Here is a 19,954-nt window from a genome sequence, read left to right on the forward strand (position 1 = left end):
GAATGTGGTTACTGAGCTGTGCAAGCAAAGAATATCAAATTAGAATCTGTGACTGAGTTCGTTAGAGGAGAGTGAGAGGAGGGCTTGTTTTGAGGAAGATCAGTCTAACACAGACAAAACAGGGCTCTATCTGCACGAGTGTTTTGAATGGCACAGCATAGAACATTCGGTACTTCTTACTGATTCTGAAATGTGGAAAAATATAGAACTAAATATTCCAGTTTGAGCACAGACCATAATGAACTTGAAGTTTCAAACTCTGTTATATGGATGCATATTCATACTCAAATAATTGCTCCATCAAAAGAAATGTAATCATAAATACATTAATACAGATTATAGTATGTGAACAGGGCATGTGATAAATGCATCAAAGAATATTGTAGAGTAAAAATTATGCTATCAAAGTCAATGACAAAAGATTAGCATACAATGCCAGCTAGATATTTTCTTTTTAATATCATATAGTAATTAATATTTTAATATATAAGTACATATAGATAGTGTATGTAATATAATCCTAAAAGAATAAAATGCTTATATACTCCTTCCTATAAAATTGGAACTTTTAAACCTTTATATTTATCAATTAATATGTAATATCCTATATTCGTAAGAAAATATGGACCACAAAAATATTTGCTTACGTAAATCTTTTGGGAAACGAACAGTTGATAGATAAATCAATAATTAAAGTAAACAGCCACTGTTATCTACACTTATTTATTTTATACAATAAGTGGATAAGAGATGCATATAGATCCAAATAAATAAATATATTGATCCAGATATATACAGACATATCCATACTTAAACCTCTTTCTTTGCTCTGAAATTTTCCTCTGTGTTGAACTTAAATCCCCCACTGATTATGGTACATTTAAACTTACCGGGCCAAATGCGCCTAAAAATGCTTCTGAAAAGTTAGATCTCCTCTGCAGGCCTGGTCTTTATATGGCTCAATTATAGGTTGTTCATGATACAATACAAAGGGAGGGTCCAGTTACAGAGGATTTGCTATACCAAGAAGAGACATTTTAATTTTGGCTTGAAGGTAAGGTAATGAGAATCACTAAAAATTACTAGGGCTGGGATGTTTGGTAGAGAGGTAGGTGAGACAGTGAGATTAAGAGTAGAGAATCCATTTTTTTTCTTTCCTTTCTCATATTTTTTTCTTTCCATCCCCCACCCCCCTCCCTACTTCCCATTTGGACCTTTTCTTCCTATTTTACATTATCTATTATACATAGGGAGGGGTGGAGGGGTGAAAAAAAGGAAGGAGAATGGGAAAAAAACAAGAACCAAGATATATCATGTACAGGTACAAGTTCCCAATGATGAATGTCATCATAACGTATACCTAAAATGTACCAATAAACTTAATGGAAAAAAAAAAAAAGAGTAGAAAACCCAAGGTGTAGCAATTCAAGAAAAAAATGAAATGAAACTCAGCACCCTCATAGAAATGAATTATGATAGAAGCAATAGAGCATGTGTGAGAGATGTTAAAGAAATACATTGGGCTCCACAGACTAGAAGACCCAAATGGGGACACTTGCAAGAACTTCTAGCCTTACAGAATATTTTAGTAACACAAACAGGGAATATAGTACAAAAAGCAAGTGTGACAGGAAACATATCTCACTGGCTTCACATAGATATTAATGTCTGTTGACATTTGAAAAGTAACTTTCTGAATTCAGTTCTTAAAGTTAAGAAGATGGAGATAATGTCCAAAATTAATTTAAAAAATAAAATAGGTGATTGATCTGACTTAAAATATAATCCAGTGTGTTACTTTACGATGTTTCATTTGGCACTGTTTCTGCAAGTACACACATAACAGAAGGCAGCTTACAGACTGGGAAAAGTCATTTTAGGGTAGCAGCTGAGTAAATCAGAGATCCTGCCCATGAAGATGTCATAAAATGACAGGATTACAATGATACAATGATATCATAGCATAGTAGTTCCTATCAGAGACATGGGGAGACTTCTCTTAGGCACAGAAAATATTCAGGAAGGAAGTACTGAGTCTGGGGTTAACACATTTGCCCTTTCAATAAACATGCCGCTGAAATGAACAGTAGAAAAAACATGAAGTATTTGTTACTTACCATTAACAATAACAATAATATCACGGAAGTCAATTTCACCCCTAGCTTCCACTCTTCCTTCACATCTGTATATCCCTTCATCGCTTTTATTGATGTTGAGGATCTGTAGATTATTGTTGGCTAACACAGAGAACCGATCTGGAGAGTAAGTAAAGGGCAGGAAATGGTATTAGTAATTGAAACCTGAGTCCAGTGTGCTCCAAATTGCTAAGAGTTAAAATATGGCATTTGTCTGACATTATCAAACTTTCCATCAACAAACAAATTCAAATTTGAAAGTAAAATGCAATTTCATGGCGTCAGCTTCTCCACTCTACATTGCCTTGTTATACCTTTTTTTCTAAAATACATTCAAGACTTTATATCCACATAAAACCGTTAGGCTGTTATTTTCCCTTTGGTGCTTTGAATGCAGAAATGACACACAAAAGAACAATGCAATGAGATTAGATATTGCAGACATGAAAGCTTTTGATGGTGAATATGTAACAACTTGGGAATGGAAAAGGATTAGAAAATTTATTCAATATTCTACCTCAACAATTAAACTGGTAGTTTTTCATACGCTGAAGAATCAATTAATGGTTAAACAGCATTCAAATCACATAAAGAATTTTAAAAGTTTATAGCTTATATTTATGTAAGGAATTGTTTTATGGCTAAAAGCAAGATAATCTTTAGAAATGAATAGGTTAGACTTGAATTTTATTTCAATTCTATTTGTGTGTATACATGTACACATGCCTACATACAAAATAATCAGATATACAGCTTGCATTTTAATTCATGGTGTAAAATAATATTCTATAGTAACCTAAGACACGTAAACAGCATATCAACATACCCCATTATTTTGTAAGTCTGGTAACCTTTGTGATTACTGCAATTTGTTGCAGTTCTAAAATCCTTTTTTTCTTCTTATGTCAAGAATGTTCTTACATTTCTCTTTTGAAACATTTTGAACAAGCAAGAGCTTAAATTTCATTAATTAATGCATCCATGAATATTACTAAATATCATTTTACCCTAGAGATTGTATTTAAAATACATTGTTTAGTAAGAGACACACAGTCTTTATCTACTTTGGGCCTTTTGGTAGGTAGAATTGGAATTAATTTAGGGTGCACAGAACCTAGGATATTTATAGTCTAGAGGTTACCTTTTGAACTTGTTCTAACACTCAGTGTTCTTCTACTATCTCCTGGCTTGATACAGATAGTAGGGAAATCATGAAAACCACTTATAAAATAGGTAGAAATCCCATTACCTGGATATCTGGATCCACAGAGTAGAATTCTGTGTGTATTGTTGCTGCTAAATGGACATGCATGATTGAGAAATAAACCACTATCGTAATAGGCCATTCAGACTGGGGAGACAATTTGTCATACCAGTTCCATAATGAGACTGGAGACATTTGGGACAGAAATAACACATTCAGGACACATCTGTCAATAGACCTCGATTGAAACAGACAAGCAAGTAGTCCCTTGTTGTGTAAGACATAACTAAAGGGAATGGGAATGTGTAGATTCAAAGGATACCTTAGGGAAAAAATTCTGACTATAAAGCTAGAGCCACATGGTTTATGATTTATGAAATTTTCCTATTTTTTCTTTAGGTCGACCCTAAGAATGGAGATAAAATGTTTATGCAGATTGCTTTCCCTAGAAAATAAAAATGCAAACATGAAATTTTCTTGCCAATCAAAGACCAAGAAGAAAGGTTATTTGTAAATGTTTTTAAGGTATAAATCACATAAAATCCTGAAATAACTATGAACTTCTGAAAATTCATGAAGTTTCAAAACCCTAAAAATTATATCAAAATTTTTAGTGTGAAATTAGTATAAGTGGCTGTAATTCTGCAGAAGTTTGCAGGGATGTTCTTAATAATGTATAGATCATTATAATATTATGTTTTCTTACTTGTCAAAATATGTACCATATTTTAACTTTAATGGTTCCCAATTTTTATACTTCATTTGAATTATAAAAAAGTAGTAAGGGCAATATTATTTAATCAGTAATTCATTGATCATATGCATTAATAATTACAAGCACATAATAAACATCTTTGATGAGAATACATCAATGTTTTTTTCTACCTGGAAAATTTTAGTTCCTGTTAGTTTTACTAACTTCAAAAAAGTATTAGAACTTTATGAAAACAACAATTACTTGTAAATCTAAACATATGCTGAAATATGTGTTCATGTCTCTATAATTTTTCCACAAAGGAAACAAACCATGAGAAAATTGCATATGTTACATTTCAAATGTGTATGTAAGGTTGTTAGCAAATTACTGAAACAAAAGGTATCACTGATACCTGTTTCCAGAAAATATCTGAAGAAAGCACTGCTTCAGGCACTCACAAGTATGGATTTTAGAAACGTTTAACTGTTATGGATTATTTGTGTATGATTTAGATCTAAAATGTCCCATAAAAGACTAGTGTGTTAGAAAGGTGACTGAAGTATTTACTCGTAAGTAGATTCATTCATTGATGAGTTGAGAAGCAGAATGTTCTGCTAGGAAGTGGGGCCTGGTTTGAAGGAATTAATTGGGGAGTGACTTGGAAGGATAAATTCTTCTCCCTGGCTGCTCCTCTTTCTTTCTGCTTCCTGCAGACCAGATGGGCAGCTGTCCTCTGCCAGTCCCTCCCACTGTGCTGTTTAGGTTTTGAATCCAATTAATTTTGGACTGAACACACCGGCAACTCTAAGCCACATAAACCTGTCATTCTTGAAGTTATGGGTGTCAGGATTTTATCTCAACAATAGGAAAGTGACTAGCACAATCTATTTTTATTCATTATAACAGAAAACTAATTTGTAATTATCAAAGTTAGAAAGTGAATTAAATCAGATACTACTGAATATATTATCTCTTTACATTCTTTTACCAAGTTATTTCTAAGTCTGTCCTTTCTTTCTTAATCTCATTTTACACCTACTCACTGGTTTCCTTCTGGCTTCAATCACTATCTACATTTTGATAACTCACAGTTTTTACCTCAAATCAGATTATTCTTCTGTGTTCTGTGACTGTTTAACAGTCTTCCATATGTATCTTATTAGAAGGGATGTAAGTACTTTGATTTGAGCTTGTCTAAAATTTAGCTCAATATCTCTACCTGCTTTTCTTCAGTCTATATTCACATATCTACAATCCTTTTACATGGAACTATCTGCTTAAGGAAAATTGCAAGTCATGGAACTTTCTTCGTGCAAGTCAAATTCTAAGACATCTTTCACGAAGATATCCATCTCAAGTGGGCATAGCGAAAAAAAAAAACTCTAAGTACTGTCACTGGTGCCTTTATCATTACTTAGTCTAGACCAGTGGGAGTGAACCTATGGCACATGTGTCGTAGCAGCCATCTTATCATAAAAAGCTCTAAAAGGTTTACCACCACTGGAAAGCTCTTCTCCCTCAGCAACTACTTCCCTAGAATCTTAACTGTTCTCAGGCCTGGAATTTTGCCTTGAATTCCATCCAAGTCATTTTATTCATAAAAATAAAAATATCATTTTCAAATATGTATTAGACCATGTCACTGCCTTCATTACAACCATTCAGTGATTTCCCTCTGGATAAATTCCAAATTCCTTAAGAAACATCAAAGCCATGTTTCCTGCCTAGCTTCTTTTCCTACTAGGTCTTGATTAAGATACACTAGTTATATAGTTATATTTGTCTAATTATATGACTACGCAAATTGTACTTACTCAAAGCTTCTAGAAGTAATGAAATTATTCTAGTTTCTGGCTTTGACCTCTGGCCATTGCACAAGCTGTTCACTCTTCCTGAGAAGCTTTCACTATACGTTTTCCTGCCTAATTGCCATTCATATTTAAAGATGGTATTTTCTTCCTGGCAGGCATCTTTAACACTCTCTCTTACTTTAAATAGTTTAGGTGTACTTTTCTTTTTGTACATTTTTGTTGTACTTTCCTTAAAATAAACTCAGTGATTTCTCTATCTCAATTTATCTGTCTGTACCTTTAGACTATTGCTATTATTAATATTATTATTATTATTATTATTTTGAAGGCCACAGAATTGCTTTTCTTGCTAACTAGGAATCAATGGCATCTAGAATTCTAGAAAGCATAAATTTGGTAATCAGTAACTGTTAAATGAACATTTTATAGTAGAACCAGATTATATAAAATTATTTTTGAATAATATTTTATCCATAATTATTGATACAGAAAGAATACTTCCATTAGATGTTAAGCAAAGTACTTACAAAGCTCATGAGATAATTTTTAAACTTATCAGTGTTGAATGAACATCGGTATATCCCCTCATGAAAGAAAAAGTGCCACTAGAAGTCAGAATATTCAACTTTTATAAAAAGAAAATGCCACAGGCTTGGATTTTTTAGTACATGGATCTCTCTTCAAAAGCAACATGGGAAAATTCCACTTACATTATTCTGGAGGAAGTGTAATTATGTATATATACCATATATTTACTATTGAAAGTATAATTAATGAATATTTATAATTTCTCATTATCTGATCTGGAATATATAAACTCTACTTCCATTTCTCAATAGGACAACAGAAAGTACCTAGATCCTCTATATCTATATTCTTTTTAATCTCTATACCCATTCATTTCAGAGTTACAAACTTAATCTTCCATTAACTATAAAAGGAACTATATAAAATAAAAAACATTATATCTTGTAGATCATAATAAATGGATGAATTGTTCAGTAACAAAATATGTGGCAAGTTTTATCCAATATCACAAGTTTGGAAACATTTGAGCTTTCTCATGACTCTCTTGAATAATTTAAATAATATTTAAAAACTATTACTTTCCCATTTTGTTTTCGTTGATTTACCTACCATCTAATTCAAAGTTATGTTTCATTTTTAACTCCAGTGGCTTCCTGTACATTGCATTTTCTCTTAAATGTAAACTATATACATATATTTTGGTACAACTAATTGCAAAGATTGTAAAAGCTCAGGAAGAAAGAATGAGATAAATAAATGAGATAAATGTAATTTATTGAGAACTCAATACCTAACCACATAATTTATTAAGTTAATCAATATTTAAGCATGTGTAATGTGTAATTTCCAAACTTTCAATAATTTTTGAAATGAATAAAATAATCATTTTTACAGATGAAGAATCTGATATAGGAGCACAGCAATTAGAAAAGGTGTTCGATGACTCAGGGCCATTAACAGGGGCCCAACCAAAATGGGACTGCATATTTACATCATTCCATCCAAGTTATGGGGGGAGATGGTGGAAAGTGTATGATAGAAACATCACTTGTCCATTCTCACTGCCCTTAACTATCAGCCATTCCTCAATGATTAGACGTTCTTTAGAGGCTTTGTTCAATAAGATTTAAAAAGATATAATTGGTTTCAAAATCTTCTTGTTAATAAGGCTTATGACAAATCATACATATGATGCTTCATATCAAATAATCTGAAAATTAGACATTATTATTAAATTGTTAGAAAAGAAATGACCTTTTTATGATTACAAGAAAAAGCTGAAATATATGGTACAATATAGTCACATGATTTGTTAATAAAAACTAAAACAATTACACTAAATAAACCAAAAGAAATTATCATTCTTTATTAATGATGAGTTTTTGTCAAAATCTGACAAGCATTGAATGTGCCAAGCTCAGAAAAATAATCTCACATTAAAAAATGACTATTGAACATGATTATGATACATTCTCTCTAGATATTCAAAAATAGATACTCTACTTTCTGTCCTTTATGCTGTAGAAATTTCATCTCTCAAAAACACAAAAATGGAATCATCCAAGATAGAAAATACTTTTGAAAGATACAATTATTTTGTACCTCTGTGCAATGCAGGTGCATTGAAAAATATTCTAAATTGAAAATGTTCCCTATGCACAATAGTAAAGAAGTATAATGTGAGAAAATTATGCTTTCAATTTCAAATGTCATATTGTTCTGGGATTGTAGCTCAGTTTGAATCAAAATCATAAAGAAAATTTGAATGAATGTACTTTCTGTTATCCATACGTAGTTTTCCATAATATTTGGAAGATGTAGATATCTTTGAAAAAACATCTCCAGAATAATAAACAGGACTCATAAAAGTGTTAAGCTTACCTACACTGAGATCATAGAATTATGTTTGAATTATAATATGTCAAATCAGTATGTACTCTTTTCACTCTACATTATTGTTGAAAAGTGTATTAAATTTTCCTTGAAAGTAGACAATAAATAAGCAAACTTTTTCTATAAATATCCAGATAATAGCTATCATACACTTTGGAAGGCAAACCACTTGTCACAGTTTCTCACCTCTGCCAACAAAGGAGACATAGGAAATATGTGACTATTGTGCAGGGCTGTGTTTGATAACATCTTACACAAACAATAGGTCCTGAATTTGGCCATGGTTTGCTAATCTCTCTACAGCTTTGAAGTTGTCAAAATGATTGTTTGACATATTGAGTCAAAAATTACATTTTCTTTAATTGGCCACATATATTCAGAGTTTTCACAAGTTGCAGTATTTTTAGAACATATAACTTAGGGAGTTACCAAAATACTAACTGTCGGAAATAGTGGTGACTTCCTCATTATGATACAACCAGCTGACAGCAGGTGCAGGTGAGCTACTGACTTTGCAAACCACTTCCGCATCCTCTCCTTGCTTGAATTCTTGAGGAGATACCACTTCTCTGAAAGTGAGTTTTTCTGTAGCCAGAAAGTAAAACAGTTCATAAGACAATTATTACTTTTCACAATAATACATTTTAGGAAAGGTGTTTATTATGCTATGGTAAAATAATTAGGTAAGCCTTGGTCTTTTAAAACCTTAAACCAAATAAAATAATTCCTCTCCTTATAAGTTCTTATCTCATTGAGAATAAACTCAAGAGTTACTACAGTGCCATAGTAGGTCCTATGTGAACTGGAGGCTACCCCACAACTAATCCATTTCTTCTCTGTCCTGGTCATTGTGCTTCAGGAACAACTGTTTTCCTCTTATTCCTTTGAATATTTCAGGTTTGTTCTTGCTCTGGGCAATTTTACTCCATAAAATTCATTCTGATTTCTGCCCAAACCCTTCCTAGGCAATAGCAATAAGTCTTCCTCATTCAACTTTTCTTATATTTCTACTCCCATTACTTTATTTTCCTTAAAATTTCATAGCATGTATATATACCATATTCTTTATTTTGTTTTTTCTTTTTTTACAATTGCAGTATTTCTTTTCTAGGACTTAGGTTGGCATTAAACAGACATCAATGAAAGGAACATGGATACTTGTACTTGATGAGAATTTTCCTGAAAGCAAAGCATTGTTGTGACCCTCAAGATTTACTTTTTTTATCTTCAGAAAAACAAACAAGGGATCTTCTTTTGTCCATTTATAATACTGAAAAATCTTTTAAGATACTGTGCCCTTAAACATTTTAATTTTTGTTATATGTGAAACAGGTACTGTAGCTGGTCACAAAAATAAGAAAAAAATGTCTTTTGGCAGGGAGTTCAAAAAGAGGATGCAAACTTTTTAAAAATAAGACCTATAACATATTAACAAATTCTTCATTAGCGAACCAGAAACCTTACTATGGGAATGACTTGACATTTTTCCCATATCTTATTTCTAGAATAATAAAATATACAGCTATAAAGAAGTGACAGTTTAGGATATCATATTCTAAAAATGTACATAATATTTACAGGTGTAAACATTAACTACACATATTGTCATAAGGCATCGTTGTGAATACTTCATGCAATTTTAGATCATGAAATCCTCAAACTCTATGTATGATGGAAGTTCTATTACATCCATTTATAGATAGGGACACAAATGACAGGGAGGTTAGGCAATTTGCTCAAAGTCACAAAAGTAATTTGTAGAGTTTGCTTTTAAGGATGTCATAATATTCACAGTGATTCTGTGAAAGCATTGTACAGTGATCCTGTGAAATCACCACTTCTTGATTTGTAAATATAAGAAAGAGAAAAGGATATGGAAAACAATCCATCTCAAGCATAAAATGAAGTGTAGATTTTGAGAATCTTTTTAATGAAAATACCCGGTGGTGAAGAATCTTGAGGAGATATTATTCTCTACCAGATTGATTTTTACCTTTGTTTCTCTATTCCTGTTCATTTTCTTTTCCCATAGATTTCATGCTATTGATATTAAAAATAGTAGTGATAGGACACATGTATGTCATTTGTTCCAATCATATTTTATTTTAAATTTAAAATTTACCCCAAGTATAGTTCATACTACCAAATAACAAATAATTTATTCAAAGGAGGCTTACTGTACTGAGAAAATTGTAACAATTTTGTTTATATCATTTAACCTATAGAATTAGCTACATTTATAGATTTATAACTCTTACCAAGTATATATTTTAAGATGTTCTGAGGTTTTACATGTCTTAGAACATTATGTATCACATAATTTGTTCTTGTGTGTCAGCTTATAATATTCAACATATTTTCTCTGAATTCTCTAAAACAAAGTACAATTAAACTAATAAATACTTGACTTACGGTAAATTTCCAAAACAACTGTAGCTTCTTGTGTTTGTCCTTTGGCATCTGTTGCTTGACAACGATATATCCCTGCATCTTCTATGTTTGCATTGTAGATGGTTAGTCGTGACCTGCCGACTTCCTTCTGCACCACTACCCTCTGTGTTGAAATAATCTTCTCTCCTTGAGGATTATACCAATCTATACTCTCAGGTTCACCAATTGCTGTACAGAGCCATGGAAGAGAAACATTTGGGCACACATTCAACTGTTTGTTTTGCCAGTGATATTTATTATCAAGTAAAATTTTAACAATTTAGAAAAAGTATAAATAGAAGACTGGAAATCTGAAAATCACTCACATTGCAAAGTAAACACAAATGTTAACACAAATGTTCATCTTTGATTACCCAACATTGAGTACTCAATCCTGTGCAAGTAAGCAAAATCCAAAATCCATAAGAAAGTTCCTATACAGCCTTTAAGTTTTGAGAGTCAAAATTTTACATCAATCATCTATGGATTATTACTATATTTAAGTATTAAAGCTGTGTCCCAGAATAAAAGCAGTTGACAGATATATTTGAACACAAATATGGATATTAATAAAACTTCCTATGTTAAATTCTCTTGCTAGAGTGAAAATTCAGCAATGTTTTCCTTAATAAAGAGCTTACAAAAATAAAAACCATAATTCTGAATTTTGAGTTAATTTCCCAAATTGTCCCCTTAAGAGAAGGCCAATGACTACTGTTAAAACCCTAATCTCTTTCCCCAACTGAAATGAATAGTTTTATCTTTTAATCTAAAATTGTTAACTACTGAATCATATGATAATTACAATATACTGAAATGATACTTATCTTGCTAGGCAATTACCATCAAATCATTATAATACAAACATAAAACTTTACAATTCAGAAACTAGGTTAGTAACTATTTTGTAAAAGCTACCGTTACATATATTTGCTTGTAGTTACAAATTGATGTATTTCATCTAATTATTTTTGAGATGATTTGTGTCAGCAGCCTATATTACTAACTCAAAAGCATTGGGGAAATGTACAAACTTAGGAAGATCTATGGGACCTCTTTTAAGAAAATTGTTCCTCCTGATTTGTTCTTATGAAATGGCTTTAGAAACAAATTATCTTTCTTTTTAAAAACAGATTGAACAAGTTAAAATATGAAAACGGTAGAATTTTAAATGGATCTTAGCTGTGCTATATCCAGTTCTAAACAGAAACATAAACCATAGTAGTTAAAATATAATGCATGTAGGCAGTATTTGTTTTATCTCTAGAAAAAGTGTAGAGGAACAGTGTAAATGAGCATCACATTAATTTTGTACTACAGATTTAATATGAATTCTAAGAAAAATGTTGGACATTTTATTTCCTAAAATATGGTAGAAAATTCATGGTGAATCTATTCTGTATTTTTATACAGCTATCATAACTTTCATTCTTTTAGAATTTCTGGTAAATAAAAATTTCTATCAAAACTTCTAGTGTTGGTAAGACTGAACAGTTACAGATTACTAATAAATATCATTAAATGTTTTTATTTTCTTGGGCATGTTATAAAAAATCACTTGTTACAAGTAATACATTTTTATTTAGATCACAGAGCACATTTACCTTCCAGTTTAAATCTAACACATGCTTATTTTATCAAGCTTTATACATATATATATATATATGTTTTTAATGGTTCTGGAAAATTTAGCGTCATATATACTTAGTCACGCTAAGAATAGAAAAAAAGTAAGCATTCTTATTTGCATAGCTTTCCATATCTTTATTTTTAGATTCCTGTTTTAGTAATACGATTAGTATGAATTATCTCTTGGTTATACATCCTTATGAAGAAGGAAACAATATTTATTTATTTGTTTTCCTATTAATAAATTCAAGAGCTAGAGAATAACTCAGTAGGTGAGTGCTTTCTTAAAATACACTAGACCCTAAGTATGAGTCCCCATACCTACACTCTAATCCCCAACCAAAACAAGGGAGGAAAAGAAGGAACTCATTGTGATTGAATGATGTTAATTAATACTTTTCCCTCAGGTCTTATTTTGATGATATTCAATACACAGAACTTACTGTAACTTATCATAGTGACATGGGAATATATAAAATAACAAACTTTTATTCTTTTGTTTTCAAAATTTATTGTAACTATTTTTTAATCTATTATCATGTGATATAATTGAGTGTATATGCATATAACTACTTCTGTGTAAATGTAATATAAATAACATTGACAGAACTATATTATCTCATTCCAAAGTTCTTCTGCTATAATATGTGATGTTGGACCAGTCTTTACTGTTTCATTTACAAATTTTGAGTATACAGTTTACAAATAAACTTATGAATTGAGACCTTTAGAAAGATAGATGAATGAAGAATCATAGGCGCTATTAATTTTTTCAAAATGTGATATTTTTCACACATGTACTCTGTATATACTTTATGAATATGTTATATAACTGTGTTTCTATTTTAATAAGTTTAATAACAATTTAAATAAGCATCATTCGCAAGATAACGTCTACCACACACTCCATTCAGTAAGATTTACCTCAAATCAGGTTTGAATTGCTTTAGTATAAACAAGAACAGAAACAATTCTAAAATGTCCTCATAAGCAATTTTAGCGCTGAGTAAATATATTTAATATAATAGATAATATTTAATATAAATGTATTTATATTTTGTGCTCTAGGTACAAAATTGGGTGTGCACAAAAATGAATTGGATGAGTCTAAATAGATGCAGAATGTTTTCACTTGTGAGTTTTATGATACTCTGAACAAGAATTTGATTTTCAAGTACTTAAATGTATTCTGAACGAAACCTTATTTTCATGATTAAACTAAGGGTCATACAATTTTCAATAGCTATCATGATACATTTGATTAATAGCACTTGGAAAAACTTTCTTCATTAAATAACTAATTTATGTGAATATTTACCTTTTTAAAGGCTGGATTTTTTGTCCTACGGTTTTCATTCAGATATAACTAAAATGCACTGTGCCATATCTAATTTATTCATTGCTTATTTATAAAGACAGTTCAGTTATAATTTTACATTTATCCTAATATTACTACTTAGGCAGAAATATATAAATTTATTTAAGATATTATTCATGCATTGTAAGTTATTCATAACATAATGCTATTTTATAATAAGCTAGTTTGACAGTCAAAATTAATAAATTGAAAATAAAAGAAATTATATTCACGGAGTTTAATAGATAAAACATGGCTATTAAGTATTTTTTTGATTATTATAAAAGCAATGATAAGTTATTTTTAAGAAACTGAGTTTTTCAGCTCTTAAATTGAACCAATATATTTTACCAAAAATTAAATACAAAACAATCTATCTGAAATTTTGAATACAATACATACCTGTACATGTGAAGAATTTAGATTCGCCCACACTAAGCTCTACTTTGCTAAGTGAAATTGTCACTTGAAGAAGAGCTGAAAAAAATTGAGTAACAATTAATCTGATCTTAAATATGAATTGCAATGAATGATGTGTAAACCACATGGTCAAAATGCAACACTTTCCTAAATTTTTATTACCCATAATCACAAATGGATGTTTTATGAAATATAATCCAATAGCATCATATATTGCATTATTAAACTGGGTAGAGCACTTATTTAAGCTAACTTCTAAATTTTGCTAGTCAAGCAAAGAACCTAATTCATATTCAGGAAGCTATTCCTTATTACAAGTATACGTATATTGGGCAATATCTGATGTAAAATATTTCACAAAAGATGAAACACTGGTGGAAAGAAAACTATATGCTGTAGTTATAATAGTTAAAATATATAAATTAGCCACATGTAGATTATTTAATAAAATATTTCCATGAAAGGAGGTATACACTGGAAAAAGGATTTATGCAAGACAATAAGAATGAGTATAGCTATTCACAACATAAATGCATTAAATGAAGAAACCAGGATAAAGGTAATAGAAAGGAGGCAGATATTCAATACCATAAATGTTTGTTGTTGAATTAGAAATAAAGTAGCTGGATGATCTAGAACTTTAGAATACAGTGAAACTTTGGCTTCATGTAAATTGTCACACGTACTTAGACGATAGGACAAATGAGTGCATTCACTCCCTAAACTCTGACCCTCCATCTCTCTTTTTTTTTTTTTTCCAGAAATAAAGCGCTGAACTTTCAGTAACGAAGGTATCAGGGATAAATGGAAAAAAATCTGAAACCAGAGTCCAAGCCTACACTGGGGATTAGAAGGTTCAAATAATCAAAAGATTTATTTAGCTTAGAACAGGCTACAAAGAGTTAGTATCCAAGCATCAGCAGTACAATGCGGTGCTACCAGAATTAGATAACACTGGACTAGAGTAATACCCACCCAGAGTACACAGAGATAATACAATCAATCAGTTCCCTGACAGAGAAATGACTAAGAGAATTGCTTCCTCCTACCTGGGAAGTAGGAACATTTTTCCACTTATGTTAATCACAATTTCTGCCATATCCAGGTTTGGAATTTTTAACCATGAGCACATGTTCTCTGGAAACCCAAGAAGGCAGTCTCACATTCAGGGCTCACAGCCAAGTGGCAGAATTAAACATAAATCCCTTAAGGAACAACTACATTATTAAGGAAGGTGCCAATAATTTTATAAATGAAATTTTCTTTAATTTCAACTAAGATTCTGACATTACCAAACCAATGGTAAAATAAAGCACTGTGAGAGAAAAACAGCAGAAAAAGGCCACTTTGAAATTTCAAAAAATATATACATTTTAGAGACTTTACACTGGGAATGTAATGTAACCATGTATAATATATTTAAAGAAAGAATTATGAAAGTACAAACAGTTCAAAAAATAGAAGAAATTATTTAGAATGTTTTCATAATAATGAAATGGTGAAAGTTTGAGGAATATATTTAATTTCATTTCAACATTACACACTGTGTCCATGTATTTAAATATCACATGGTACTCCATAAAAACATACAATTTTGTTTTAAATATCCATTAACAGAGACTTAATTTTTTAAAATGTGAGAAAAGAACAAAATGTTTTGAAAAAGTGCTTGTCAAATATGTTGTTTAGCACTTTAAAATGATTTTTTTCAAACAATATTATAAAATAAATGTTTCCTCACAAGCCTCATCTTGCATTAGTAAGTTTCTTCATCGTTTTTGGAAACCTTTCTGGGATACTTAGGCTAGGCTACATGGCACTCTTCTCTCCTTTTTGCCTTGAGTCATATTTTTACTCATAATTCATCAATAATCAGAGGATGCTTGACCTATTTTAGCAGATCAAAGTGCTCAAGTAAATCTCATTTTTCAGAGAGAAATAAAAAGAAAAGTACATGCCAGAAAGTATAGGAAGAAAACTAATAGACACATAAGTAAGCGATATATTTAACTAGTGTGAATAATGCTGATTCTAATTACAATTCATAGGTAAGTTTTCCATCAAGGAAGTAGCTAATCTCTTTAGCGGTCTTAACTTATATGGAATGGGATGGAAGTGGTAAATTGCAGAACTCAAGAAATTCGATATTTCTCTTATAAGAATCAGAAGAGATGGATGGGATTGTGATATCCAAAAATTAAGGTGAAAAAGCAGGGACTTTAAAACCTGAAGACGTGGGCCTAACTATGAATACAACAGGTGGGAACCATAGGATAAAAGAAAAAAAAGTATAATGTTACTTTTCATTCTTTTATCATTCCTTCTTTTACTTTTTACTTTTAGGCATCATTTTATCCCATGCCATCAATTCCCTTTTATCTTTGAATCTTCATTCTGTACTTTCTCACAATCTAATTTTACAGTATCCAGTATGAACATAACTTTCAGTTCGGTAGTGCTTTTTAATTCTAAACTTTCCATAGTCAAACTAAACACATTCCAATTCCACAAAAATTTGTTCAAAGTTCATAATTTCTTTTTTGGTCAGTATTAATCAATATCCAAGACTTGGAAATATAACTTCTGAGATACCATTTGTATACATTTTTTTTCAAAAACAGGCACTCATTAATTTTAATCCAAATTATTTCATGAGCTTCCATATTATTTGATTTATTTTTTAAATTTCCTTTTACAATAATTATATGGTTATTGCATGGGAAAATTTTAAGACTATCTTTAAATTGTGCTCTCCAACAAAAAAATCTTCAAAGTAGATTTATTTTGGATAATATATCAATTACTGTACAAATTTTAATTGAAAGAAAACTTACCTTTTCAAATTTGTTTCAATTACACTTGTGGAAATTTTCTGCATAGACATTAAGATTGATTCTTACTCTCTTCCGGCTTACTCACACTTTTCTGTCGCTCTACCTTTATTCTCTCCAACATTTCCCTGAACTTTCTTCCTTTTTCACATTTCCACATGGCTGGGCATATCCTATCTTCAAAGCAAACCTAAAATGTCCATAACTTTACAAAATAGCTTCTGATTGCCCACTGTGTTGTATCAACATAAACATCTTTGATCAGTCAAGATTTGTTTTTACAAAAAAACAAAAACAAAACAGAAACATTCACGATAATTATACTCACTACTCTAACATATTTAAATATCAATTCTGGATGCCAGGGCTCATTAATCCCATTTTATTTCACAATTTATCCCACAATGCCACTGTTCATCCATCAAACACTTATTGGTGGCTTATTGCACGCGAGGTACAGAACATTGACAGTGACTACATTGTCTTAAATAGATATCAGGATATCACAAAATTTGAGAAATGTCTTCCAAGTATTATTTAAACAATTTGTATCGCTGACCTTTAGAACATGTGTGCCCAAGCCATTTTGTTGCCTGGACCACACAGAGGAAAGAGGAATCATTGTATTAAATGTTATGTAGTTTATGTATGTAAATAATGAAACTTCCTTTATTTTTATATTTTTAGTACAACAAAAAAAGAAGGCAACATAAACATAAAACAGGTGTGCTATATGACCTTGCTTTGTGAAATGGATGGATCAATGCCTGGCTCCATTGTCTTCTACACAGTTCATGCTAAGGGACCACATAAATGAGTCATTTAAAAAAATCACTAAAATCACATAATAAAGTTTCGAATTTTATGATCTGTAGAGCTGCATTTCTATCATCCAGGGCCACATGGGGTGTAAGGGTTGCTGCTCGGACACACCTGCTTTGAAGTAAACATGTCTCTCTAAGGAAGAATTATAGAAAAGAAAACTTCAAAGATGTAGAGAGTCTCATAATCAAATAACGTTCTGGATAATTTAATACTAATTTGTTGACAGGTATAATAAATAACATACATTCACCAAAATAAAATGAAGTTGAGTATGAAATTAGTTAATTTATATTAAAATACTTGATTAATATTTCATTCCATACAGATTATCAGTGCACCCGTTAATCAAGACTATGTTTTTAAGAGACTGGCTACATTGCTATAATTTGCTGCTATACATGTTTGAAAATATATTAAGAATGAACTCAATTTTCTATTTTATTTCCAAGTAGTCAGCTTTGCTCTAATTGACCTCTGTAGATATATTAAAGCATGTAGACCTTAGTTAAAACCTAAAGCACTGAAATGTGAGGGCATGTCCTGATCATTGCTCTAGCCATTTAACATCTGGACTTTCTTTGCTCAGTGTTGACTTGTATCTGCATCCAAATGAGTAAGTTTGGACCCAAATGTCAGAAGACAATTCTAATATCAAAAAGCCATGTTTAGAGAAAACTAGAAAGAGATACTACACTTGACATCTCTCTAGATTACATCTTCTTCATTTCTGGAATTACACTGTATGTTAGCCAGAAAAAGTAAAATTAGATACTGATATGTGGTTTTTATTTATAAAAAACAAGGTCTTCAGATTAATAATTGTTTAGGATTGAAAATTAAATCAGCTTGAAAATTAAATGGTATTCACTGATGCTAAAATATCTAATTTTGATGTTTCACTCTCCTTACATATGGATTTGGAATAGTGGTAACATCTTTAAAGAAAAGAGTGATAGTTGTGATATATAGATTCATTGCATCCTATAGCCACCAATGATTAATGATTAATCATAATGATTGCATTTATCACAAGTGTACCATATCAATAAGTCATTTTGTATTAGAGTTGGAGTTGAAGTCTCATTAATATCAGTAAATATCTTCACAAAATACTGTTATTTCAGGTAAGAAAAAGCTTTAATCTCAAAGCTTCAAAAAATGAAGCCATGATAACTACACTTACTCTATGAGTGATTCTCCTAGAAATGCATGGAATGACACTCTTAAGAGTAAGTGGCTATAATAGCTTATTTAAGGACACTTCTCGATGCTTTTGAATGCAAAAGTAATAAGCTAAAACAGATGTACATTGAGGCCTTACTCCTAAGTGAAATAAATAGGACACACATGTATAAATACCGAACAGTTTCTCTGGTGTGAGAAACTGAAAGTGGAAATAAGGACTAAAATGTATAATAGGTAATGTGAAACAGGAAGGAAAGGGGCAAAGGGGAAGGAAGTGGGAGGGGTAGGGGAAAGGAAAGAAAGGAATGGAATTAATATGAGAATATGGAAAAATAGGAACAAAATCTTTGTAAATAGGGAGGGATGGAGGGGTTGAAGGGAGGGCTGGACAAGGGTGAAAAATAAGAACCAAGAGAGATTATGTAAAGGTGCAAATTTCCAATGATGAATGTCATTATAATGTATACCTAAAATGTACCAATGATTAGAATGAATAATCGATAATGCAAAATAGGAAGTAAAGGTCCAAAGGGGTGGGGGTAGTGGGACGGGCAGGGGAAAGGAAAGAAGGGAAGGGAAAAATGATGAGAAATGGAAAAAATGGAAATAAAGTCTTTGTAAATAGGGAAGGGTGGAGGGGATGAAGGGAGGGCTAGGAATGAGGAAAAAATAAGAAACAAGATGCATCATGTAAAGGTACAAGTTCCCAATGAGAAATGTAACTGTGTTGTATACCTAAAATGTAGCAATAGAAGAATTTAAGAAAAAAAAGTAATAAGCTAGTTTCCGTTGTCAAGGGACAATTTATTCTGGAGAAAATGAAACTACATAAAAACATGGATAATGAAATAACATGATATATATTAATTATGTCTGTTAAGAGATTAAGATTTTGTAGAGGGCAATAAAATTTAAAAGGATCAAGAAGATGGGATAGATACTGTAATAAAGAAAGGGAAAGACTGGGAGCATCCCATGTTGGGTTAGACAGAAATGTTCAGAGAATGTT

The 19,954-nt window shown here is 31.1% G+C and overlaps 1 protein-coding gene across 2 annotated transcripts in view; it reads right to left on the reverse strand.

Moving 5' to 3' along the window:
• Ncam2 (neural cell adhesion molecule 2) overlaps positions 1–19,954 on the reverse strand; it is a 490,293-nt gene that overhangs the window by 204,584 nt on the left and 265,755 nt on the right. For both annotated transcript variants that reach the window (XM_004842216.3, XM_004842218.3), the window contains exons 2-5: positions 14,087–14,161; positions 10,681–10,887; positions 8,710–8,853; positions 2,118–2,255 (exon numbers count right to left, since the gene is read on the reverse strand). In XM_004842216.3, coding sequence (XP_004842273.1) covers positions 2,118–2,255; positions 8,710–8,853; positions 10,681–10,887; positions 14,087–14,161 — 564 coding nt within the window. The remainder of the gene's footprint in view (positions 1–2,117; positions 2,256–8,709; positions 8,854–10,680; positions 10,888–14,086; positions 14,162–19,954) is intronic.

Source organism: Heterocephalus glaber, unplaced genomic scaffold, assembly GCF_053883595.1.
Source record: "Heterocephalus glaber isolate CG9 unplaced genomic scaffold, H.glaber_assembly_v1.0 deba00000122, whole genome shotgun sequence".
NCBI classification, from domain to species: Eukaryota; Metazoa; Chordata; class Mammalia; order Rodentia; family Bathyergidae; genus Heterocephalus; species Heterocephalus glaber.